The sequence below is a fragment of the Elephantulus edwardii genome, unplaced genomic scaffold (genome assembly GCF_000299155.1).
Source record: "Elephantulus edwardii isolate Elephantulus edwardi_28Jun2011 unplaced genomic scaffold, EleEdw1.0 scaffold00085, whole genome shotgun sequence".
In the NCBI taxonomy this organism is placed as follows: domain Eukaryota; kingdom Metazoa; phylum Chordata; class Mammalia; order Macroscelidea; family Macroscelididae; genus Elephantulus; species Elephantulus edwardii.
This window is the reverse complement of record NW_006399835.1, coordinates 13,209,835-13,237,421: the sequence shown is the minus strand read 5'-3', so window position 1 is coordinate 13,237,421 and position 27,587 is coordinate 13,209,835. Positions and strand designations below refer to the sequence as shown.

General features: G+C 36.3%; 1 protein-coding gene across 1 annotated transcript in view; it reads right to left on the bottom strand.

Moving 5' to 3' along the window:
- The window catches only part of ABI3BP (ABI family, member 3 (NESH) binding protein), a 350,074-nt gene that overhangs the window by 79,754 nt on the left and 242,733 nt on the right, over positions 1 to 27,587 (bottom strand). Inside the window, 2 exon segments of the mRNA XM_006890039.1 lie at positions 2,600 to 2,674; positions 3,572 to 3,646. Coding sequence (XP_006890101.1) covers positions 2,600 to 2,674; positions 3,572 to 3,646 — 150 coding nt within the window.

Here is a 27,587-nt window from a genome sequence, read left to right as displayed (position 1 = left end):
GTATTACCTGTTGTTACCTTGGCTTGCTTACTTCTAAGTGTATTATCTTCCAAGACCACATAACAAAACCCAAAACCTATTAATGAGCACCCATGTTCATGGCTTATGGTTCTCCTTAGTGTAAAAACAACTTGTTATTGTTAAGTATGTAAACAATATTGTTAAGTATGTAAACCAAGCAAATGATTCATAAATTCTAATTCAACTATTATTTTTAAAAGGAGACCAGTTTTAGGAAATATCTAGAGTGAAACATAGATCCTCAGTTGCTCACAAAACAAACCAACACAAAACCAAAACCTAACAAATAGAATCCCTTGTAACTGATAATGTAAAACTAGCCACAAAAGGGCTGATGTGTCTGGCTGCAAATACGAACTAACCAAAGACAGTAGAGATATAGAATATAAAGAAGGACTGGAAAATTTATTAAAGACAACAGAGATACAGAGATGTAGGAGGATTGGAAAACTTTTCTTCTGGTTTGTTCCCAATGACTAAAGTCTATCCAAATGCCCAAGTGCCAAGAGGGTAAGCACAAAGCCAAGAGTAAAGAAAGCAAATCTACATGGAAGGCACAGAGCTGCAGAACCAGGCAGCCCAAATCAAGTGGCATCCATTGTTATCAAGGCAGTCCTTTGAGTAGAGTTTTAAAGCATGCCTGCAAAGCAGATCTGGAATGATGCAAGGTTTGGACAGAGTGTATAGATGTAGTTTGTCTAGATTTTCCCATTAAGGTTAACAGATAATTCCTGACCAACTAGAAGATCTTTTTCATTAAAGACCTAACTGGATAAAGCTCATGTTATACCAGGGGATCTATCTATAGAAAGAACCACTGTATAATGGATCCTAGGCCTACTTTCTATTCTGATACAGGTCCAGAAAATTAAAAGTTATATATGGCATTTCTGGAATTCTGTGATAAACATAATGATACAACATATCTTTGTTTTGGATTCAGCATTGTACTTGAATAGAAGAATCTGTTTCTTATGGGTACTAAATGCATATTAAATGTACATCTGATTTACCCTCTGTGTTCTAATCCATTAGCAGGAAAATAAAGTCATAGGTTGGAAATGAAAACATACTGACAGTTACCTCGTGATTAGTCAAACTTCTAAAGAGTGAAGAAACAAGATATTGGTGTATTGTAGGAAATATTAAACATTAAAGAAACAAAAAATTTTAATTATTAGACATTTTGATGTGATGTGATGAGATTAAGTCACATCAGAAATAGTAGTACTAACTTCTCTAATGAAAAAAAAGTAAATAAAATCTATCCATTCTGTTATCTTTAATGACTCAATTTCAATAAATTTTTTTTAATTGAAGTGAAAACGCTGACCTTTTGCAACTGCTCCTTCCCTTACTTGAGGCTGGTAATCTTTGTGGTGGTTTTTAGTAGTACAAATTTGAATTCTAAATTTGAGCAAGGAGCCTTTTTCTATCCTAGTGCCACCAGAATCAACTGTTCTTTCTATACCACAGCAACAATAATGCTTTCCATTTACACAATCTGGAAACCATGATAGACACGTGAACGTGGGGTGACTCCTACAGTGCCATGAGAGAGATGGTGATGAAATCTATTGGTCTGAAAAGTTTAATATGACTGGTAGGAGCACCTAGACCTTTATTGTCATTGTGTTTTTGAAAGAAAAGAAAAATAATTGATAGGATTTCTTCTATTCTTAAGATAAAAAGGAGGTTGGCTTGACTTGTCAGAGATCATATGGTAACAGTGGCCCCCGAAGGCTATGTGAGGAGCTTGGGTAAAGAACAATAGTAACAATTGGTATGGAGTTGCTGCTGGTTCATAGTGATCCTGTGTGTGTCGGACTAGAACCATACTTCGTGGGGTTTTCAATGACTGATTTTATTTTTATGGGGGAAGTAAATTACCAAGTCTTTCTTCTGATTCATCTCTATGTGAATTTTCATCACCAGTCTTTGTTTAGCATCCAACTATACTAACTGTTTGCTCCATAGTCCCAGAAAATATCTGGGTCCTTGAAACCCACTGGCCAAGTCCACAAATACAAAATCACTTCATTAATAAAAGACATAAGGCCCTCTAAGAGTGATGGACAAGGAATAAATGTATTTGTAGCAACAGTAATCATTTTTTTAAAGAAACTTTTTAAGCCAAGCTATTGCTTCATAAACTTGGGGAAAAAACATTTGGCAGAAAAATCAACTCAAAGCTGGACATAGAAAAATTTCAGAAACTAAAAGAATAGTTAGACATCCTTTCCTTAGGTTGGAAAACACTGCTTTAAAATTTTTGTGGATTTTTAAAAATCTTCTGCATTTGGTGACATGTTTGAGCAACACTCACATGTTACTATTGTTAAAGAATAAGAGTACATAGTTCTAGAAGAGACATTTGATTTTTTTAAGCAAATTTCAGCTTTCTGATTGTTGCACTAGCTTTACATAAGCAATTGGACAACTCTTATGAAGTCTCTGAAAACATGGTGTTTGAACATAAATAAAATATTGCCTCCCAATTCCATGAGCTCTCATGTTGCACCACAGCAGCATGTGGTGATAGAATGCATTTGGTTTAAATGTAAAAGAAAACATTTACCAGGTGTGGTGTATGGCACTCCTGGGCTTGATGGTGTTTTTGGTTTTGGAGTGACACGCTGGGACACCTTAGGAGCTGAAAGAGAGAACTCAGAACATGAGTCATTTGGTTTCAGTATCTCCCAGTTACGTTCAACACACCTAAAACCACATGCGTTTCTCTTCCTCCACAGTAGAGATCCTGAAAGATAATCACAGGATCTGTGGTACAAGTTCAGAACAATCCTTGGATTAAGCATAATGTTGATGCTTCTAATATTTTCTTTTCATCAGATTATTAGTGATGGTGAAGTTTCATTTCTAGGAATAGTAGGTGAGTGCAGCTTAGACTCTTTTTGGAAGCAGGATGTGTATAAAGGATACATCTAAAATGAGATGATTGGCAGGGGTTGTATATTTAAGGATAGTAAATGCAAAAGAGAAAGGATATTAAAAAGTTAGGACTGGAGAGCATTATACTGAGTGAACTAACTCAGCCCCACAAGAAAAAGTATTGTGTAAAACCATTATTGTAGAATGAATATGAATATCCAAGGAGGGGGGAAAGGGTGGAAGCAGAGGGATGAGGATGTGTGTGTGGGGGGGATTAATCAAGGGGTTGTACAATTTGATGGGTGGAGGGTGAGAGAAATTGGAAGAATCTGGTCTGAAAAATAATGCATTACAATTTTGTAAATAAACCAGTAATTTTTTTTTTTTTTTAAAAGTTGAGAAAAGCCAAGGGAGCAGAATGGCGACCCTAAGCAATTAAATTCTTCTCCATATACATCCCAACTAATGTAACAACCATTAGACACAATTTGTGTAACACGCTTTTTGAATAATATAATTTTACATACTAAAAAATAGAAATATTTCTTAAGTTATAGAGGAACCCAGTAATTCTGCTTTTGAAGCATTGGCAGTCATGCTTGCTTTAATTCAACAGAATAACTAAAACTTTTCAAGAAAAAAAATAATTCATTTCTTTTACCTGGCTTTGTTTGTGGGACTCTTGGATGCGCTGACGGTTTTGGCTTGGGAGGAGCATGAGGTACCTGCTTGGGGACTGAAAGAAAGGGTGCAGGTTCGGAACTCTTGGATTGTCCAAGAATCAAAGCACATGAGTATTAAAGATGTTTGTTGATTGGTCAAAGAGCTAAATGTACTGCAATGAAAGTTATTAAAACTCCCCAGAACCACACAGTATCAGAAGATATTTTCCTTATGTAATTAAAAACCAAGGAAAACAAGCAAGAAGGCACATTAAGTGACAGGCATGATATCCAGCTGGCAAAATGAAACTGTTGAAATTTCAGAAAAAAACCTACTTAAAATACCTTTGTGAATAGGTCAAAATAAATTTAATAAAAACAGTTTATGCTCATTGCAAGCCCAAATAATCTCATTAGAATGTCTAAGTACAATACTTTTAGTACGAGAATACAATTTTTCAAGTGAAAATCAAAGTTTTTATATTACATTTGAAATCTACTTAGAAAAATAACACATTTTAATATCAAGTGCTAATGAAAAAATTAATTTTTTACATAAAACACAATATTAACTGGTTATATTAGAGATGAGAAACTGAATACAAAGGAAATGTTGCTGTTGAGTTATTCCTTTCTTGGGAGAAATTCTAGGATATTCAGTGAAAAAAAAAACCCAATTATCTCTCCACTAAGGAAATGAAAAATCATATCCTGAAGGAAGAAAATAATTTTCAGATGCCAAGGTTACAGCTTGTAGAAACACCTTATTTGGTTTAACTACTAAGTGAAACTGGGTTAAGAAATAAAAATAGTTATCAAGGCCAAGCAGTTTCAGGGACCTTAAAAAAAATCTTGCTGAGGATAAAAATTATTAGATACTAGAAGTTTCTGAAGATTTTAGAGGCTTTTTTTCTGATACAAAAATCAAGATAATAAGCATTTGGTGGTTTCTGGGAATCTTCTTGCCTATAGAAAGATGAACAGTAAGACATATTAGAGATTACACTGGTTTAGGAGCCTGGACCCTGGGATTTAGAATTTTTATATGAACCTAAATCCTCATGTTTCTCATCTGAGGTTACATGATTTTCAACAGTCCCTCCAAAGCGAAAACCTTATTAATTTAGGATTTCTCTCAGTGCTGTGATTTTTCTGACTTTCAAGTTCTTTGCTCACAGATATTCTGGCTGATAAACTGCTTGCCTCTCTCACGGTCTTTAAAAAAATGGGCTGTAAGAAAAGTTAGGTCATGAAGAAAACCCATGAAAAAAATGGTATAGGATAAGAATCATTCAACAGAAGTATCTAAAAGTATGCATTACAGGGAAATTAATTATTACTTACTCTTCTTAAAGAGAATACCCTGGAAAGGTTGTTGTTATGTATCATCGAGTCGCTTGTGACTCATAGTGACCCTATGTACAACAGCCCTAAACCCTGCTCTATCCTGTGACAACCTCACTGTCTCTGAGATACCTGCTCCCACTGCTCCAATCACTGAATCAACCCATCTCATTGAGGGTCTCCCTCTCCTGTGCTGTCCCTCCACTCTCCCAAACATGATGTCCTTCTTCAAAGACTGGTTCCTCCTTGCAACAGGTCTAAAGTATGTCAGATGAAGTTTCAGAAAGGTTAGAGATAAGGAATTCAGATTCAGTTAATGTCTCAAAGGTAGCATATTTGTTAGATAGTAAACTGCAAATGTTCTGGCAAAGTGTAGTAGGATATTTCAGAGAACAATGGATAAACAATGTTCATAGGTCCTTCAGCAATAGAACCATAAAAAATACTTGGTGGTGACAAAAATGTAAGTTTCAACTCACATATGACAGACTGCTGCTGTAAGAAAGCAGGCAGAGTACTAAGAAGCCTTCTCTTTGGAAGAAGATTGTTTTCATCTTCTAAAACTCCACTAGTAAGTAAACCTATACTTTAGTAATTGACTAGATTTTAAGATTCATTTATTTGTTTCAAATGGCATAAATGCTGCCAGAAGAGTGGATAACAACCAGGGGATTAGCCAATTGTGTCCTTGTATGTGGTATGAGCAGTGAAATCTGGAGGTTACTTTTAATCTCCAATCAGATAAGCCCCAAGGCCATCAAGTCAATTCTGACTCATAATGACCTCATATGACAGTGTGAAATTGCCCCATAGAGTTTTCTAGGCTGCAATCTTACAGGAACAGACAACCAAGTCTTTCTCCAATGAATCCCTGAGTGCACTTGAACCACTAACCTTGAGGTTAGCAGGCAATTTAAAACTGCACAGGGTGGTTATGGGTTGTAGTCAACTCAACAGCATATAACCTCATGCTACTCATCATTTAACCTGATCACAAAGCTTGGAAACTAGTCAAATGATAGAGTCATTAAGAGACATTGAATGTTTGTAAATATGCTTCCTCAGAAGCATTACTATTTCCTGAACTTAACATTTCCAGAGTAACTGAGAGTCATTTTCCAGTCATAACATAATGCATATTCAAAACAGTCTTGAGTCTCACTACAGAAGATGGATGTGGAGAGACATAAAAAAGGTTAATCACTAATCAATAATTACGAACAGTGAACAAATCAGAGGTTTTGATGTTCCTGATCAGTCTTCTCAGTCTGTCATGGATTCAGTCAATGTCTGTCTGTACAATGCAACTATTATATTTTGTAAATCTTAACCTTTATGATGTCTTTGAGGCAGAATTAGAGGCAGTTATAGAATAATGTATTCATTCTTCATGATGAGATCTGAGATGTGAGTACCAATCAGTTGAAAGCAGATCAGAGTGGGAGGTAATATCTTTAATTAGATCACAGCCTTGATATGCTATAAATGGAATTTCCCTGAATTGTAGCCTACATCACCTTTTGTATAATAGAGAGATTAAAGGTGAGAGAAATGAATAGGATTGGGGAGGAAGGGAACCTCAGTGTGACCAGGAAAGACTTGCCAGGAGTGGAGTTCTTCCTTTGGATTCGGATCCCTGTGCTGGGACAAAGGGAAAACCAAGACCTCCTTCCAAGGTAAGATCCTTCCAAGATCTCCTTTCCAGATGAGGAGATCTCCAAGGATTGCTACACCTACAGATGTTGACAAAAAACTAGATTTCCTCCAGAACTGACAGAGAGAAAGTCAGCACCCTTCTAAACTGTAAGACAAAAACTTAGGTTTTTTTTAAAAATATCTACTTGTTTTATCTTTGTCATGGCAGGACTTGATAACTAAGACACACTCCTAAAAACTTCTATAAGATTCACCTCAAAACTGAAAACTAACATATAATCCAAGTTTGGCCTGAAACTCAGATGAACTGGGTAGGATTATAGCTTTGCAATATAGGAGTGATGTTTCTATGGATGTTGAAGGGAAATGTTTGCCTAGCATTGCTACATTGTTTTTAAGTGCCTTCAAGTTTGATTCATATGGCAGTATGAACAGAAGATCTGAACTCTGCTCTCTCCTGCTCCATCCTCACACTTTCTGATACACAAGAGCCCATTGCAGCAGTCACTTACGTCAATCCACCTGGTCCAGGGTTTTTTCATTTGCTGACCCTACATCCTACCTACCCTCCAAGGAATAGTTCTTCCTTGCAACATGCCCCAAGTACGTGAGATGAAGCCTTATTATTCTTGCCTCTGAAGAGCATTCTGCCTACACCTTCTCAAAGACACATATGTTTATTCTCTTGGCCATCCATGGCATAGTCAGTGTTCTTCTGCAATACCACAGCTCAAAGGTGTCAATTCTTCTTCTTTCACCCTTATTCATTGTCCAGTTCTCAGATGCATAGCAAGTAATTGGAAAGACTATGGCCTGAATCAGACTCACCTTAGTTCTCAAATTGATATCGTTACTCCTCAGTAATATGGAGACGTCCCTAACTGCAGATTTTTCCAGTGCAATGCATTCTTTATTTCCTTACTGCTGATATTAAAGGTGTTAATTGTGGATCCAAGTAAGATGAAATTGTTTTAATCTCTTCTCCATTTATAATTATATTACCAATTGGTCCAGTGGTAAGAATCTTTGTTTTCTTAACATTAATATGCAAACCATACAAAAGGCTGTATTCCTTAATCTGCAACAAGTTCTTCAAGTACTCCTCACTCTCAGCAAGCAAGGTTGTGTCATCTGCATAATGCAGGTTATTGATGAGTCTCTCTCTGATCCAAATGGCACAGTCCTCTTCAGAGTCCAGCTTCTTGAATAATTTTCTCACCATACAGATTAAATAGGTATGGAGAAAGAAGACAATCCTGACACACTCCCTTCTTAATTTTAAACCATGCAGTGTTCCCCTGCTCTGTTTACACAATAGCCTCCTGATCCAGTTATAGGTTTTGAATAAGCACAATTAAGTGCTCTGGGACTCCCATTCTTCTCAATAGCAGACACAACTTGTTATGACCCATACAGTCAAAAGCCTTTGCATAGTAAGTAAAGCCCAAATAGACATTCTTCTGGTATGCTTTACTTTCAGCCGAGATCCCTCTGACACCGGAGATGGTTTCTTCTATATCCTACTTGGACTTCTGGAAGTTCCCTATCTATACATTGTTCTATCCATTTTTGAATGATCTTCAGCAATATTTCACTTGCATGTGATGCAGCCTTGGATGCACTCACTGGCCTATATCGTTAAATTTGGAGGACGGCAGTTGGCCAACAGACTGGAAGAAGTAATTTTTTTTCCCATTCCAAAGAAAGATGATCAAACTGAATGTGTAAACTACTAACAATGCCATTAATATCACATGCAAGCATTAGTAAGCGCCTGACAAACCTTGAGTACAGATGAGAAAGGGGATGACAGCATGTAGATTGACAGGAAGGATGGAGATAAGGAGAAAAGGAAAGAAGCACAGAGGTAAGGAAGGAAATGTCACTGCCTACCACAAAATAACATCTCTACTTTCTCATCACCAGTCCCTGGAGAGGGACATCATGCTCAGGAGGGTGGAGGGACAGGGCAAGAGAGGAGGACCCTCGATGAGATGGATTGTTTCAGTGACTGCGGTAGTAGGGGTAAGTGTGTCAGAAACAAAAAAGGTTGGCACAGGATAGAGCAGGTTTCAGGGCTACTGTACATAGGGTTGCTATGAGTTGCAATCGACTTGATGGCATACAACAACTACAACAACTTTTTCATCATGAATTTTGTTTTAAAATGCTTATACATACCAGCTTAACACGTTGTCACACATTTTTTAAATTGATGACCATGCTCAGACACACATTTGCCTTCGTTTGCAGCAACTTCTTAAGTAAATACTTTCAAAGTACAAACATTACAAAATACATTCAAAGTAAGACAAAGCATTGCTTTTAATTTTTTTTTGTTCCATTAGATCTGTTCAACAATGGTAGAAATATATATCCACTGGTAACAAGGAAGAGAGAGAAATGCATTATAGGATGAGCAAGTCAAGTAGTATCACATTTCACTTAAACAAAGAAGGCAAAAATACATAAATGAATATGACAGAAAGAGTGTTAATGGAAAGCATGGGCTGAGTCGGAAAATACAAGTGGGTTGATCCTTGCATACCCATACACTGACACGCACATTACCTGAGACACTCAATACAACACCAAGCTAGCACAATGTTGAGTGTTTAGAAAATGATGCTTTAGACTCAAGGAAGAATAAGACCAAGGTCTTCATATGACAGCAATGGGAGAAGAGAAGTTTTGGACAATGATTATGAATAAAAGCAACTAGCGAAAAATTAACTATGAGGCAAAAAACAATGGTGCTGCAACATGAATTGACAATGACAGAGAACTTGTGGTTCTCACGTGATGCTGGCAATGAGGACACAAAGCACATGGAGTGTGATGGATAAAGTCACGTCATTACCTAGTGTGGTCTCAGGTGGTTCAGACAGATTTGTAACAGATTCCACAACTGTATCAAAGCAAAGGAGATTAATTTTAAAAATTGTGCGATGGTAACCTACAGTCGTTCTTCAATATCAGTAGCTTCAAGTCTCTTAAAGATCTGTTCCACAATTCTACAGACTGTGGACAGGCAAAAGAGAACCAGGAGAAGAAAATAATCTATGTATAAAATCCTTAGACAAATATTGTCTTAACTCTCATTCATTCTCTTGTTTTAAATATTGTTATTTTACCAGTATTTAGATACTCCAAACTCTGCTCGCCTGGAGTGGAACTGTCTCATAGCCAACCCTCCACTGGGTTTCCCAGGCTATTAATTGCTCAGTAGTAGTGCTACTTTGAGTACTAATTCAGAGTTGTGCTTTGAGTTAGTAGCACAGCTCGCTATGGATTAGGTCTCCAGAGTTCCCCAAGAAATGAGAACACAGCAAGGAAACAAGCAATCTATACTTGTAATTAGAGAGTCCAGTATAATTTTAAATTTTGGAAGCTATACTTTTTAAAGCTTACTTTTTTTTTTATCTGTTTCATGTCCTTCAAACATAATAGATGTTGTTTTTAAAAAAATGTGTTAAATAAATAAAGAATGAAAACCTTTACCAGCTTCAGTCTCTGGCTCCTGTGGCCTGAGTGTCACTTTAGGGGTGGGATAAACATAATGTGTTTCAGCTGGTGCTAGAGAGGAAACAGAATGGCTAGTTAGTGGTGGGCTGCCTAAAGTACATTATAATGGAAACTGTTTTAATTAAAAAACCAAGTTTAGCTATTTTAAGTAGACCCACTTTAGGGAATAAATATAATTTAGTCAGAACATGAAGATGACTACAGTTCAGGAGTAAAGAAATAAAGGCAGGACATGAAGACAGTATGCTGTAGGGAAAACAATATATGCATGATAACTACAGAAATATCTACCCACAGCAGAGTGGATAATTTGACTTCTTTTACTTAAGAATTCTAGTGAGAACACAATTCAGCATAAGTTTTTAAAAGCAGAGAGATAAATGCTAAGAAAGAAGATGAGAACGAAAAATAAGATATGCATGTATGCGCATATGCCTATTGAAAAGAGTAATCAGTATTTTTAAAAATAAAATTTATAACCTGAGTGAAGGGAAACTAAATAAGGAAATTATGAAACATGACTTGAAATCAATCCCACAGACACCAGCACAATACACTATATGAAATATAAAAGATCAAGATCGAGTGGATGAGCTCAGGCAAGAGGTGAGAAGCAGATGTCAGATATGTCACAAAGTGCGAGGACATCCAGCAGTGACTAATGCAAGGGGATAGAAAAACATATATGCCTGACTTTCCCCCAAAGAACATTTTTACCTATAGTCTCCACTGATGACTCAGCACTAAATGTAATGGATTCCAGGACATCAGAAACTAGCAAGAGACATACACAAAAGGTACTTATGATCAAGAATGGGTTGTGTGCCTGCTGAGTAAATTAATATATACTAAATACGTGAGGAAGTGCTGGGAATATAATAAGCACTTAGTATCAGCTCATTTGATACCAACATATTATTAGGCTCAAAAGAAATTCTAATATCAGAATGGAATTTTTAGTAGTATAATTTAAGTTTCCACTGACCACTATGTATTTTCATCATGTATAACAACATGCTATTAAACTAATTAAAAGATACACAAAATGAATGAAAAATTGTCACAATCTTGAAATAGGAAAAAAATACAGGAGTCAGATTTTAAAAAATAAAAGTCAAAGAACAACAGCATTGATAATAGTGATAGGAACATTTTTGTGTTCAGGCTCCTATTATGTGAGGTTTGGTTATCTTTTCTAAAGAGAAACTTAAAACAAAAAGTAAGATTTTCCCCCGTGTGGTGATCATTACTGAACAAGTATTCCTTTCAGAAGCCAGAACACAGATTTAACAGACTACCAGAAAGAACTACACATTTTCAACTGCAGTTGAAAAAGAAGAAAGAAAATGAAGATGACGGATTGTTTTCTTAAATTCTTTTCATGTAGCTAACAGCTACATAAAAGTGAGCATTATTGTAGTATTGAATAGCACAATTAATTTGCTAAATTATTTGTTAACATGTCTGTGCAATCATAAGAAAGGCCCTGTATAGTAGTATTTGGAGAATTATAAAATGTATCTCACTTCTGCATTTTCTATCTTTGGAAATACAAAACTTAGAGGATTACAGTATGTCTCCTGAAGTTCTCCATGTAACCAGACCAAAAAGTTTATTTACCCGGTTGGCTTTGTAGCATTTCTAGGCTTGGGGTCACTGATTTCAAAGTAAGATCTTGTTGTTCAGTAGGAGCTGAAAGAAGAGGTTCCAAGTTGTGACATAAGTAAGAGTAATTTATTTTATAGGTTTCAGATAGAGGCAACAATGAATTAAAACATACAGACCCTCCCTCCAAACTTCACAGTTCTGAAGTCATGAAAATGGTGCATTGTTTAAAGCAGTTAATTCATCATTTTCCAAATCCAACTTACTGCCTGTTTTCATGTGGTCCATGAACTAAGAATTATTTTAAAAATTATTCTAAAAGTATTTTAAAATTATCTAAAAATTATTGAAAAGTACTATTTTTTTTTACATGGGAAAGCTACATAAAATTTAAATTTCACTGTACATTAATCAAGTTTGATTAAGGGGCAAGCAGATGTTATTTTTCATATATATTATACATACACATGCATGTATTTCCTATCTTTTCATATCAATGCATACTTATTTATAAATAATACATTTTATGTATAATTTTCATTTTTGCCTTTTAGTTTCTACAAAACAATTGACTAGTTGAGATAGATACTGGTGGGTTTTCTAGGCTATAATCTTCATGGGATCTGGTTTTCCCCCAGCTGAATAGGTTTGAGCTGCAGGCCTTGCAGTGCACAGTCAAGTACTTGACCTCTGTATCCCCAACATTCCTTAGAGAAACCACACAAAAGTTCAACTCTGTGTGAAACGCAGTTTAAAAGGTGAGCACTGTTTAGACAAAAATGAGTGACAACAAATGAAACAAGATTACATGGAAGATGGCTAGTCTGAATGAGGTCTAGGCAGTTTTTTTAAAAGAAAACAGTTAACTTCTGTCAAGTGTTTTCAATACTTAAAAAGAAAGAAGACAGTTAAATGACAGCAGAGGATGGCAACAAAGTCTTACGAAGCTGATGAAAATGGTGATTATGATGACAGTGGAATGATCTTAACAACAAAGACTGAGGAACACAGAATAGAATTCATTACCTAATGATGATTCTGGAGCCTCAGTTCTAAGGGTGATAGGTTCAGATCCAAAGACTGTAGTAAGAACTGGTTAAAAATGACAAAATAAACCAAAGAGAGTTCAGAAATTGAAGATTAATTTTACCGAACAATTAAAAAACTTTGGAAACTTATAAAACACGGGTGAAACAGAATGTCACACTTTGCTAAAAAAATTATGTGCTTAGTAAGAATGTGGTTAATAATATTCGGTTATCTGACTCTTGCTAGTAGGGAAGATTCTGTCCTCGATACATCTTTTTTTTACACACATACCCATTGTCTATCTTTATGGGGGGAAACTGCTAGTACATTTTTACTTCCAAGGAAACGGAGCTATCTGTTGTTTTGTGTGCTAATGAAACAATTACATGGAAGTAAAGAGGTCCTACATTTGAAAGCACAAAGCTGCAATGAAGAACTCACTGTTTGAATTCTTTAGAATCTCAAAGTCATTGACTCAAACCTTCAAGAATACTGTGTCCTGACATAAGGAATGAACTGTGTTTTAGAAGAAGAAGGAGTCCACTTTTCACAGCATGGCCTGGCATTTAACCTGTCAAACACTTTAGCACATTTGAATGTTGATAGTTTACAAAAGCAGGGCTTATCACTCCCTGAAACAACACATCCCTCAATATATCACACAGATGATTCTAATATAATAAAAGTAAAATGAGCTAAGAAACAGTATTTTTATAACTGATGAAGTGTAGCAATCGAGAAAAGGACGGGTGAATACTCATGTTCGAAATGCTGTTTGAGAGAGTCAATACTGTTAAATAATGCACACGACAGCATGGCACAATGTTGACTATTTACATGGTAGTTTAGTATCCTAAAATTAGTACATGAAAACTCTTGCCATCAAGTTGATTCTGACTCATAGTGACCCAGACTTGCTCTATTAGGTGTCCATGGCTTTGCTTTTTATGGAAGCAGAATTGCACACCTTTCTCCCATCGAGTGCCTGGTGGGTATGAATACCAATCAAGTTAGCATCTACGCACTGAACTCCTGTGCCACCAGGACTCCTTATTTCATGCATAGTATTCTTAAATCCAATTGATAACTTGGCAGACAGCCTAGCTTAATCTCAAGATAAAGCCTGTAATGGAACGACAAAAGAGGACAAGCCATCTTAAGATGTAGGAAAAGTTGTTATTACAGTGATGACTGAGTAAGTACGGCAGGAATAGAAAAGGCACTATTAGAAGGACACATATTCTCATTAGCAATGGTTTCTGGAGCTTCAGTTCCAAGAGCAACAGGTTCAAGATCAGTAGCAGGAACTAATCAAAAGCAATGAAATTAACAAAGAGGATTTTAGACTTTTATTTAAAAAAATCAGCAAATTCAATCTCACCAGTATAATACTGCTTCAGTATGAGTAAAGACATTTTTTTTAAGGTATTTATTTGTTTTATTTTTTTTTGTGTGGGTATGTACCATCAAATCAGATTTGACTGGTACAGGAGGAGATTGTTCCTCCTTCTCCAGCAAAGCATCTGGTGGATTTGAACCGCACACTTCTGGATTGCAGTGCAGCTTCTTGCCACTAGGCCACCAGAGCTTGCAACATTAAAAAAAAAAAAATAAAATAAAAATAGTAATATTTGAGAATAAGGGCACATTGTAGTCAGAGATACACATTCTTTTAATGAGCATGTCTGTGAAGTCAACATGAAATGTATGCTTGGATATTCTAAATAGAAGATGTTCCTTGGAAAATGAAAACATTTTACCAAGTATAGCTTTATCTAACCACTCTAGCCAATACTTAGTGTTTCTATGGATGCACTTAGAAAAAAAATTAAAGAATTGATATAATAGAAAGGGTTTGCTTTTTCTAAAAAAAAGAGCAAAACAAAGAATAAGAAAAATTAATCATATTCATCTTGCTGAGAATTTATATCTGAAAATATGCCTCAGTTGAAACAAAGGAACCCAAGAAAATAAAGTAAGTGGTCTTAGTGTATGTTACTAAGGAAACCAGCACCTCACATTGATAGGAGAGACTACTTCTGACGTTTCTTGGATTAAATACATGCTATGGGTCACATATTCAAAGCCTTTTTAAGACGTTTATGGATCTCTCTAAATGTAACATTGGTGAGATCTGTGTCTTGGGATCTCTCTAAATGTACTCAGAAGGTGCACTGCAATTCTGAAGGCACATTGTTTGAATCCATCAGCTGCTCTGTGAGAGAAAGATGAGGAATCTCCTGTCTTGTGATTAACTGCCTCTGAAAACTCACTGGAGGGTCAGCTATGAGTCAGTTCTGACTTGACAGCACACAACACAACAAAAACACGTATCTCTCTAAATGCAACACTGTCGATATCACTTAGAAACTGGGTATCTTTTGTTCCAGGAGCCTGTGCCATCTGGTTATGTGAACCTGTCCATTCTTTCTCATTGTGCTTAGTTAGCTCTACCCTCCTTCTTAAGCGAATCCTGCAATGATTTTTAAGACTCAACGTATTTCCACCAATTCCTCATTCTGTTCTTTACAAACTCTTCTCCTAGTACTTAGAGCCTTGAGGCACCTCATAAAATTATTGTAGAATGAGCATAAGGATCCAAGAGGATTAGAAGAGGGTGGAAGCAGAGGGATGTGGATGTCCAGTGGGAGGTGGATTAATTATGTGGGATCATACAATTCGATGGGTTGGGGGTGAGGGAAAAGGAAAGAATTTGTATTTTAAAACAATGTATTCAAATTTTGTAAATAAACTAGTAGAAAATAAAAAAAATAAAAGAAATGTATGATTAGGCATTATATGTACAACAGCTCAGAAGAAGAGGTGCGTCACTGCAAAGAGGACTGGGGAAGTAGGTAATTGTGAAACAATGAATGAATATTTTTAAAAGTGAACCAGTGGACAGGGAAGGGAAGAAGAGGGTAAAATGTGCAATAATGAGTGAATGAAAATCTTAAAAAAAAACCACAACAAAATAAAAAGAAGTCTGCATTTCCACAAATCTAATGGCTTGCTTTGTTTGCTAGCCATTTCATAACTGGGGCAGTTTCTTCAAACAAATTTTGGTTGCTTGAAATAAGAAAAAGGCTTGGTCCAGATTCTAACGCAGGTAACCTCAGGCTGCATTGGCCAGGGAACACTCTGAAGCATTGCCAGAAAAGATTTAGGACATAATATTTTTTAATTTGTTTATATGTTTGAAGGGTCTCTGACTTCTGGAGATGTGACAATCCTCTAGGTCGTATAGCCCTGGTGTACAAGTTGCTGTACAGCGGTAACTTGTGGTTACTGTGAGGCGGAACACTGTGACATTGATGTGTCAAATGTGTTAATGGCTGGTTACCCAATGTGGACAGAGAGTGGGGTGGAGCTCCCCGATTAAACAAGCTTCGAAAGAGAAGTGGCATCCACTTCCGTAATAGCTTGCCTCCAGAAACCCTATGAACCTGGAGAGAGGATGAGAGACACCCAAACGTGGAGGACTCTCCTTCATAGGGTCGCTATGAGTCGCCTGCGACACGACAGCACTTAACAACAACAACAACATGTTCGAAAATGTAATGAAATGAGGGGGAAATCAATCAGTTCAATGAACTACATAAGCAAGAGTCTTATGCAGAAAGCACAAACAATTCAGCTTGCTCACAGGTCTCTGTCAACCTTACTCTTCTTTGCTAAAAGCACACTGGCCTCTACCTTCACTCACAGAAGGCTTCCACATGGGCTGCCATGTAATAACTCCTACCACTGGCATTAATCCCAAACCTTCAAGATCTGTAAGGATTTTCTCCTTTAAGAAGTTGTTAAATTCTATTGAAACCAACTCATAACTGACCCTCCAGTGGGTTTTCAGAGGCAGTTAATCCTCTGGAGGAGTTTGCCCATCTTTCTCCCACAGAGCAGCTGGTGAATTCACTGCATGCCTTTGGGTTGGTGGCACAACCCCCGTATCACTAAGCCACCAGAGCTCCCTCCTCCTTTAAGTAGGAGCCCACATTTACCCGGTTTAGTGAGAGGTGTTTCAGGAGTTGGCTTCCTTTTTGGTTTGAGACATTGACCTTGGGCCTGTTTTGATGTTTTAGGAGCTGAAGAAAGAAAAACCTTCAGTTATGTTGGAGTCTGTAGTTTAGAGCTATGGCTAACAGCTCTCTATTTCTTCATACTTAACTAGTTTTTCCTATAGTTCAGGAAATCTGTCCTTTTGGCTTTTTTTATTTGAAACTTTTATTTTTTTTTCAATAATAATGTGAATTCCTTTTTAACTGAAATTTCACTGGGAGAAAGTAATGTATAAAATGAAAATGTTTATTTAAGAAGCTAAGAAGAACCCATACCCACTGCCAAAAAACAAACCCCTTTACGGGGTTTTTGAGATTGTAAATCCTTATGGCGGCAGACTGACCATCTTTCTTCTGAAGAGCAACTAATGGATTTGTACAGCTGACCATTTGACTCACAGTTTAACATGTATTTCACTAAGCCACCAGAGCTCGTAAGAACTCTTACTGGCAAAGAAAGTTAAGAATCACCACTAAAATCTCATGACTGCCATCGTAGTTAGAGTCATTAACTTTTTGATACTGCATTGAAATAAAGATCATACAATTAACTAACATGACAATCAAAGAATAAGTATCACATAGTTAAGAGCAAGAAAGTAGGATTTTAGCTCCACAAAGAAATGCCCTGACATCACATAATTGTTACCGTTTAATGACTTGCATCTAAACGCTAACAAATTATTGGATAAAGAAAACATAGAATGATAAGACAATTGCAAATGGATACAAACTCAACATATGATATGAATCAGGTTCATGCAAAAAGAGATGATTTTTTTAAAAAGCTTAAGTTTTTAATACTTTTAGAATAAATAACATGGAATGGCAAAAGATGAGGATGAGGATAAGGATGATGATGATAATGTCGTATTAAGAAGCAGAAGAATCTGTGGCCACAGTACTAAGTTTGATGGACTAAGCTTGACAATGAACAGAAAAAGCATTTCCTGTAACACAAACAACATATTACCTTGTGTTGTCACTTGAGCCTCAGTTCTGAACATAACAGGTTCAAGATCTTCTGTAGTAACTGATTAAAAGTATTAAAATATCATTTCAAATGAAAACAAAAATATTTGCTTCAAAATATTCAAAGTGAATCTTACCAATATGATAGTTTCTAGAACTTCAAAAGTTAAACAAAAACTTGATGAATTAGGGCGTAGACAGATTAGTGATCTCCAAATAGCCCTATCCTAAAGTCAAGCACCTTTTTATTTCATAACCTTTGCCTTCTGTTATCTTTATCTACAAATCAATCAGAATTTCCTTTTGGTTTCTTGAAATCTGATTCTAAGTAAAATTTCAAAATAGGCCAGGTAAGCCTTCTGAAACCTCATCTCTAGAAACAGACTAAGTTCTTACTGTGACAAATTGAGTAGGGAATCCCTTTAAATTCTAGGCAAAGGAAAGTATACCTTTATGTAGAAAGAATGCCCTTCTGTTATTTAGTAGATTAAATCCCAACTGCTCTATCAGATATCTAAGGATCATTATTGCATGTGTCCATGGACCAAACCAGGTACAGGGAAGTTTTGATTGTGATTGAATTTGATCTTGATCTCATCATACCAGTATTACCGTCAGATTCTTTGTTTTGGTGTTCTTTGCTTTTATTTCTTTTTTTCCCCCCTTTTATCCCCATTCTTCTAGTCACCCTTTCACTATGGTGATTTCAAGTCCTCATTCCTTCCTAATCTTTCCTGTTCGAGTATTTATGTACCTAGAACATTTTGCTGATAGCACACAGAAGTAATCTTATAGTAACATATATGCTGCTTAATACTATATTCTGTCTTGTTTACAAACAAAAAGATAATGTCCTCAACTGTCTTGGAAGTTTGAAGACTAAAATATAGTCCAAGATATCACATTCAGCCACACCCTAAAATATTAGCATGACTGGGGAATACTAAAGGCATTCATTACATAAATGGTTTCTTTTTGTGGTTTTTTTTTTTCTTTAATTCAACAGAATATGCCCAACTTTTCAATGTAGGCTTTCTTTCAAGAGATACATAAAATTAATAAAATGCTAAGTGACAGAGTATTTCACACAGGAAACAAGACAATAAATTTCCCCAGGCCCTGCCTGGAAATCTTCTTCTTGCCATCTCTACAGTGGAAACTGTTACTCATCATGCCTTGTATCAACTGTCATTCACACAAGGGTATACTAGACTTATGGTTACTCTTAACCCCTAGGATTGCTTTGTGACCCTGCAGGAACACATGTTTACCTGATATTAATTCAGGTGCTTCAGGATTGGGTGTGGTTTTAATTGTAGGATGGTAGTTCCATTCTGATGCTTTGGAAGCTGAAGGAAGAAATTCTTGGGTTACTACATAATGGCTTAATCTAGATTTCTGAAAAATGTGGATGCAGATAGGAGAAAATAGAACTCCGGAACTTTTTTACATTGTTAGAGATTTGACTTTTTACTTTGAAATTTTTGTCACCTATACTTCTATCACTAGAGATTCTTTGGAGATTGAATATCACTTGTTAATTCAAGGAATAACAACTCCCTATTATAATCAAAGGCTCACAGGGCATCACAACTATTAATAACCATTTCTAAGTATTATAAAAAATAAAGGACAGTCAGGTTTATGCCAAATCTGGGATTTAGAATCTAATATTTCAATCTCGGATATAGTTTCTATATTGGTAACGTAAGAATGCTTTATTACCTAAATGGAAGGGAAACAGCAAAATATCATGCAAATAGAAAAAAAATAAAGAAGAAAAGAAGATGTGCAGTGGCTCTTTGTGTCCCTAGGAAAGTGGTTAATGGCTTCATCTGCTTAGGTGAGGGGTAAAGCTTCATCATGTGTTGGAAAGGCAACTTTACCACACAGTGCTTAATCAAAACACAGGGATATGGCATGGTTCAATGGGTTACATGATGAGTAAATGAATGAAACCAAGTTCAAGCACTGGCATGAACTTCTCTTAAAGCAATAGGTGCTTTGCTTTAAAATCCGTCATAATAGTTTTTCACACAGAATGTGAACAAAGGGTAAATAAAGAAGGACTACGCAGTTATATGAAGCAATGCAGACTCTGAGTGTGACAACAGCAGAAGGTAGTTGGGGGAAAAAATCACAATGTATCATTACCTATTGTTGTTCCTGGAGTTTCAGGTTTAAAGACTGTAGTAGAAACTGAATAAAAATAAGACAGTCAACCAAAGAAATCTGGTTTCAGAAATTAGAACATTCAACTCCAAACAAACCTAACATTAATTCTTATAGAAAAAAAAAAAAAGGAAGGAAAATACTTATCTCCTAAGGGCAAGAGTAGATGCTTTTTTCCCTTCTGTCTTTTTCAAGCTTTGACCTGATTATAATCTTATGATAGTGCCAGTCCTCGCACTATCAATTATTTTAAAGAAGACAAGATGGAATTCTCTCGGTATTTAGCATTGGGTTCTAACTTATAAGAAACCTTTGATTGAAAAATAAGTTTTCATGCATTTACCTACATAGGTTTAGAAAAGAAATAGTCCTTAAAATTATAATCAACTTATTTGATGGAAACTTAACATGTATTTATTACATTTATGTAAACATGACTATGGTAGACAATACGTCTTAAACAGATATAAAAATAATCATTGAAAATAGAATCTGTTGATTTTGCCAAGAATTCGTCCATGGAGTCTGAAACTTCTGTTCAAAAGGTGACCTGAGAATGCAGGTCTAGATTGTTACCAATCTTCAGTGTTCAACAGAGCACTGGTTTTAGCTAATCCCCACAAAAGTAAATATTAAAGATTTTTATTTAATTTCTAAATCAGGCCTTTAAAAGTTCTCCTTTAACTGATCTGATGGATTCTTCTTAATATACCCCAGTCAGAGTACACAGAATTCTCCTTGACATCTGGTCAGAGGAGATTACCAGTGATGATACTTCCTGCCTTTATTGCTTCCCAAGCACTGCTTTGGGAGGCTACTGGGATGCACTGCTAGGGATCATTTCCAAACTAGAAAACTGTGATTTACCCAGTTTGATCCTGGATGTTTTAGGTCTCCGTGTGGGTTTAGGTCTTTGATGACGGGGGCGTTTTGAAGTTGTAGTAGCTAAAGAAAGAAAAGCCTTGTTATTTGAGGTCATAGGGTCTTGGAAACGGAGAAGCTTTCCAAAATGTGGCAAGTGTCAGGAAGTTGTCTTTATAGTTTGGGGTTTTCATTGAGGCAAACTTTCTGAGTTTTAATTGAGTGTTTTAGTCAAAGTATAAAGCCTAGTACTTAGAATCAGATTTGCAGGGCATTTTCTGACTGGAGAAAAGTGGTTGGGAAGGAACACTCTACCATAGTGCAAGGGTCAGGCTCCACCAGAGATAAGGCTAATCATGTAAATACCCATTTGTCCAATCAGTAATAAAACACATTAGTGCTTAAAACATGAACAAAGAAGCAAAACACCTAGTTTCTAAGACATTTAGAAAAGTGGACATGACAAGAACTAGAGTGATCGTTATTTCTGAAAAGATTACTTAAGGGATGGCATCTAATTGATTGGCACTCAGCTTTAGCAAAAAACACTGTCTAACAAAACACAAGAGAACATGACAGATAAATATTTTTAACTAGGCTCATGCCTGACTCTCATGAAAGCATCAGAAAACTTGTTTATAAGAGGTTTTAGTGCTCTGAGATGAAGTGACTGAGTAAGTAGCAACAGAGCATGGCAGTGTTCATGATGGTGAAACCATGATGATGATGATGGAGTCTGGGCTGTACAATGAGCAGCTAAAGCAATTTGGTGGATGGCAGAAGTCATTACCTAATGTTGTCCCGGATGTTTCAGTTCTAAAAGTAACTGGTTCAATGTCTGTAACAGGAACTGAAGTAATAAAATAAAATTTCTTTAAAACTATGAAAAGACAAACAATAGTAACTTCAAACTATACCTACTATCTCTTGAATAAAGATAAATCAATCAACTATTTTTTCACACTTGGCTAAATCATATCCAAGTACTTCTTCATCTCATATGATAATTATCCCCTTTGATCTCTACTGAACATCAAAAGAGGCAAACAGTTCCTATAACTAGTGGTAAATAATATGAGTGAAATAGCATATGCTTAAACTATCTTGAGAATACTTTTAAATAGAACATTTATACAAATAGCTTTGTAGTCATATTTTGAAAAATTTGCACTTTTGTAGATGCTGAATAACAAATAGTTGTTACCCTTATTAATATATGGTTATAAATACAATTAGTAGTTATTCAAGCAGACAATATACTAATAGCCAAAAAAAGGGCCCCAAACAAAAAATGATGTTTTTACAGAGAACTCAACTTTAAAAAGTTGTGACTTATTTTAGAACAAAGGTTGGATTAGGTATGGCCTTATTCAATGCCAAAACATAAGGTGACAGGTAAATTGTTAAAGTAAGTAATGGGGCAGGAAGCTGCCCCAAAACTATATTTGGACATGATTCTCTTAAAAGAGGCCCACCCCTTGAATTCTCATAAGAGAAAGAATGTAATTGAATGACAGCATAGAGTTCAATAGTTTTGACACTTAAGCCAGAAAAAAATCACTTGACGAAGGGTAGAAAGCGACATTACCAAATGTTGTCCCTGGAGCCTCTTTTACAGGAGTGACTGGTTCAAACACTGTGGCAGCAGCTAAGCAAAAATATTAAAAACCAACTAAATATTAACAATACATAAAAAATCCTTCAAAAGGCATCTTATGAGGTAATAATTCTTCTCAGAGAGCTAAGCAAATACTATAAACCTTCAGAGATGAAGGAATGTGGTAGTTCTGTATCCAGTTGCCAATTTCTTGTTGATTTACTTTGCACTCACACAACGGTCCCTGTAAGGTGGCCTGCACATTCTGCTCACTCTTTGAGGACCTGAGTCCAAGTACTATATCAAAGCAGACCTTCACTACTTTACTGAAAATTCAAGATCCAGAGAGATCACAAGTCATCCAAATCTTCAGTGAGTTCAAGGCTCAAGTCTTTCCCATCTATTCCAACTTGTGCTGGTGGTTTTTCTAAACCAAAGTTAGAAAACTATTGTTCTAGACAAGTATTCTTATAGCTCATGAGCTATGAACTATTTTTATTTCCATTTCCAAACAGTTGTAAAAAAGAGAAGAAATCAAAACAACAAAAGAAAAAAACTGTAATAAAGACTATATAGTCCAAGTCTAAAATATTTATTATCTACTCCTTTCCAGAAAATGCTTACTCATCCCTGCCCTAAATCTTTGCTATGACTTGTTCGTTGTTGTTGTTGGCTCTATCCTGTACCAATCTTACTGTCTCTGACACATCTACCCCCATTACCCCAGTGAATCTCATCGAGGGGTCTTCCTGTCTTTTGCTGTTCCTCCACCCTCCCAAGCATGATGTCCCTCTCCGAAGATCATCCTGCTTTGCAACATGTCCAAAGTATGTCAGAAAAAGCTTCAGAATCTTTGCTTCCAAGGAGCAGCCTCGCTTCACCCTATCTAGGATGAACCTGTTTGTTTTCCTAGCAGTCCATGGTATATTCAACACTCTTCTTCAGCACCACAGCTCAAAGGCATCAATTCTCCTTGTATCATCTCTAGTCATTGTCTAGTTTTCTGACGCATAGTAAGTAATTGTTAAGACTATGGTCTGGATCAGACTATGACTTACATAACTGGATCAGGCTATATAACTTTTATATAAAAACAAAAAATGAGTTGCTAACAAGTCAGTTCTGACTCATGGTAACCTCATACATAGGTTTGAGTATAGCTACACACAAGATCTCCATGGGTATGTTCAAAACTTAATTTTGAAATAAAGAAAAATCATCAGGCTGTACTTCAAGATACCTCTGGGTGGATTTGAACCATCAACTGTTCTTTTAGTAGCTGAGTGCATAACCATTTGTGTCACTCACAGATTCCTGTAACTTTCACAACTACCAAAAAATTATCTCCTCCTTACATGAAACCACATTACATTCTAAAGTTGCTTTCGTCTAGCAACACCCTCAACATGCAGAGGAAGAATAGAACGGAATGAATAGTAAATGAAATTAACATTTAGAGGTGTGATTATTCACAGAGTATGCCACACAGGCCTCAACCACCATATTTTCATTCTCTCATCAGCGCTTGTCTGGTATTGACCATGAATGAGACCCCCACCAGATGATTTGCTAGGATTCTTGAACAAACATTCATACAATTACCCAGTTCAGTGCGAGGGACTTCAGGACTTGGTGTGGTTTTATGTATGTGAGGTGGACTTGGTGTGGTTTTACGCCTGCGAGGTGGACGGCGAGGCTTAGTTCGTTGAGACATTTTGGGAGCTAAAGGAAGAAAATCCCAGATTAATATAGTGTTTCTGGTTTCAGAAGACAGATTATGTGTTAGGATGCTATAAATTCCAGAAAATTTTTTTCTTAGGTTTGAATCATTCATGCCTTTTTGCTAATATGCTTCTTCATACCATTTATATTTTTTTTAAGAAACAAAAATCACGATGAAACTGAAGGTGGTATAGTAATGCCATCTCAGGGTGATTCTAACAGGGGCTCTTGAGTGTAAAAAAGCAATGAAAATAAAGAAAACCTTAACAGTAAGAGTTCCAAATTCTTGAAATTATGATGGTGAAAGTTAGGGGTAAGTCAATATTTATACTAATGGAAATGCTTAAAGAAATTTACTATTTTAGTGCATACTTTTGTTTTTACTCTTTCCTAAAATAAGACCATATTATTAGCTAAAATGGCAGAAGAAAACAAAATCATACTGATAATGAAAATGTAAGAATTTGGAACTGTGAAATAATTTGTCACTATAATAGTTATCAAAATTCACACAGTCTAAATTAGGATTAGGGTAACCCCTCTCCCCATAACTGAGTTTGAGATTCAGTAAGAAAGCGTGCTGATCCAAAGATACTATACGGTGGACATGCTGCAAATTCAGGTAGTTCAAAGTGCTTAAGTAAGTTCATGGTTGGCTCTCTTTGAAACAAGAAGTGATTTGAATACTCTTCAGTATTTCAAGAAACACAGATCACGACAATGGAGGATGATACCGATGTCTGTGGAGCCAGATAAGCTGTCACTCCAGTGGTGAAGAAATGGGTTGGAAATGAGCGGGAGAAGCAGACAATGACAAACATAATGTGTCCTTCGTTACCTAGCGTTGTCCCCGGAGCCGTGGGGCTAACAACTGGTTCAAGAACTGTGGCAGGAACTGATTGAGAGAAATCAAAGAGATTTTGTGAATATATGAAATATCAGAAAAATCCATCTTAGCAGTAGAGCACTGCTTTTACGTCTTTACAGTCAATTTTTATGATTCTTAATTCAAGAGAAAATGGATGTATTTGTCTCCTTTAAATATTGTCCTCAAACTTTTACTAAGGACTCAATCAATTCAGAAGGCAGCCTTTGGACTTTCTAAGGTCAACAGTGAAGTCTCATAGTTTATGAATTACCTGTTTCTACATATGGGAAAGTTTCTACACTAGAAAATCTATTTAGCCATTTTTCTTTGGAAAAGACACAGAAAACACCAACTAGCACTTTGATGGAAGCCAAAACCATTCACTTCAAACAATAATGTTTAATAACAGTACCATAAAGAGTTCATGTTTGAAAGCAAACAGTTTCAGGCAGACCTTACCATGACCCCTAATACTTCCTGCCTCCAGATGTTTACACTTTTGCATTATCCCTCTCCTCTGAGTATGGTAGAACTCATGACTTGTGTCTATAGCTTCCTGCCAATATAATAAGGCAGAGGAAATGAGGTGTCAATCCCTCGATCATGCTTCTGTGTGTACATATTTGGGAGATGGAGTAAGAGAGGGAGAAAGACATTGAGGGAGAGCGGAGGTGGAAAACAGGAAGAAAAGGGAGGATAAGAAGACATGGCAAAAGAGAGGGGAAAAAACAGAGGGAGAGGAGGGATCATACAAAGGCATTAATAGCAGGAGGTGAAAATTACTGGGGTCACCATAGAGTGTTCACCACACATAGATATAGACAGAAAAAAGCTGAGACTATATTTCTTCTAAAAGAGTGCATTCTAAAGGAAACAGTAATTTATAACATAATCAGAGGGAGCAGAATTTATCAGCTTGTGATATCATTAGCCAGGGCAGTTCCACTCCTATGAAGAGAAAATGTACAACCCTATATAGAAGTAAGAGCTCTCATGACACAGCCCATAGCCAGTTACGCGGCTAACCCAAGGGCTCGCTGGCTCTGGTGTTAAATTCACCAGCTGCTCCTTGAGAGAAAGATAGTCTTCACTTACTATAGTTCACTGTCTCAGAAGCCCAGTGGTGAGTCACTATCAGTAGGAAATTTGTTCTTTCTTGCTTCCATATATCTACATTTTGTACTGACACTTCCTAATTTTTGTCCTTTCCCTAGTTCCTGATTTTTCTCCTTCTTTTCCTACTTCCTAATTTCTCCACCTCTTTTTCCTCCTTAAATATTTACCAAATTCTATCATGTAGCATTTGTATCCTGTCATAAATAATTTTCCATTTAAATACATTTGCTGCCCTGTATTATTTTCCACCAAGGTAACAATCACTACAATTTATTTACAATTATAGTGTAACCTGGGAAATAAAATATACTTATTTCTAACGTATCCCAGAGCTGTTAATATGGTTTTGGGTGCATGTAAAATCCCCTAAACAAAACCACTGTCATTGAGTTGATTCTTACTCATAGCAACCTTCTTCTGGGTTCCCAAGATGGTAAACTTTTATGCGTGGAGATTGTCTATCTCCGTTCCCAAAACAGCTAGTGGATTCAAACATATGGCTTTTTAGTTAATAGTCTGGCATTTTATGCCCTATGCCACCAGAGTCTCTTTCAGGTATATATTATTATTATTATGTATTATCAAGTTGGAATCACTCATCCATAGCTGACCCTCCAGTGGGTTTTCAATGACAGTAAATCACATAGGAGGAGACAGTTCATATTTCTACCATGGAGCAGCTGGTGGATTCAAAGAGTGTACCTTTGAATTGGTAGGTCAACTCCTTACCACTAAGCCACCAGTGATATAGGCAGGATTTATATACACATACTGTGTTGTTATTTGTCACTGAGTCAGAACTGACCCATAGCTGACCCTTCAGAGGGTTTCCAAATGCAGTAAATTACTTGGGAAGAGAATGTCCATCTTTCTCCATGGAGCAGCTAGTAGATTCAAACTGTCTGAGCTGCAGTTGTGCTGTAATCCCAAAGGTGTGTATTTCAAATCCATCAGCTGCTCCAGAGACGCAGAATGGGCACTATCCTTCCATGTAATTAACTGCATGTGAAAACCCGCTGGATGGTCAGAAATGGGTCAGTTCTAACTTGATGGCACACAACAACAATAGGTGATTTAGTACAAGTGCAAACAGTCAATGAAACATCTACAAAATAGAGGGAAAATCACATGGAAGTTGAGATAATAAAACAAGATGCTTAAATTTCAGAATATCCTTCTTGATACTGCATTGACAATGAAGGACTGTAAAAGATATTTATGTGGAATAACATTTACAATCAGTATAGTTGATATAGAGATTCAAATTGATATGCTGACGTTTCAAGTTGGGCTCTTTAGCAACTAGCAAATTTAAATGCATGCACATTTCCATTAAAAAGTAAGAGTCTACAGAATTTTAAGATGAATGCTATAATTGTATGACAACACACAATGACAGAGTTGTCTATATAATCCCTTAGCTAGTTTGTCAAAGAACACAAAAAAGTACTTGCTAGAGGACATAAAATCATTACCTAAAGATGTCGCAG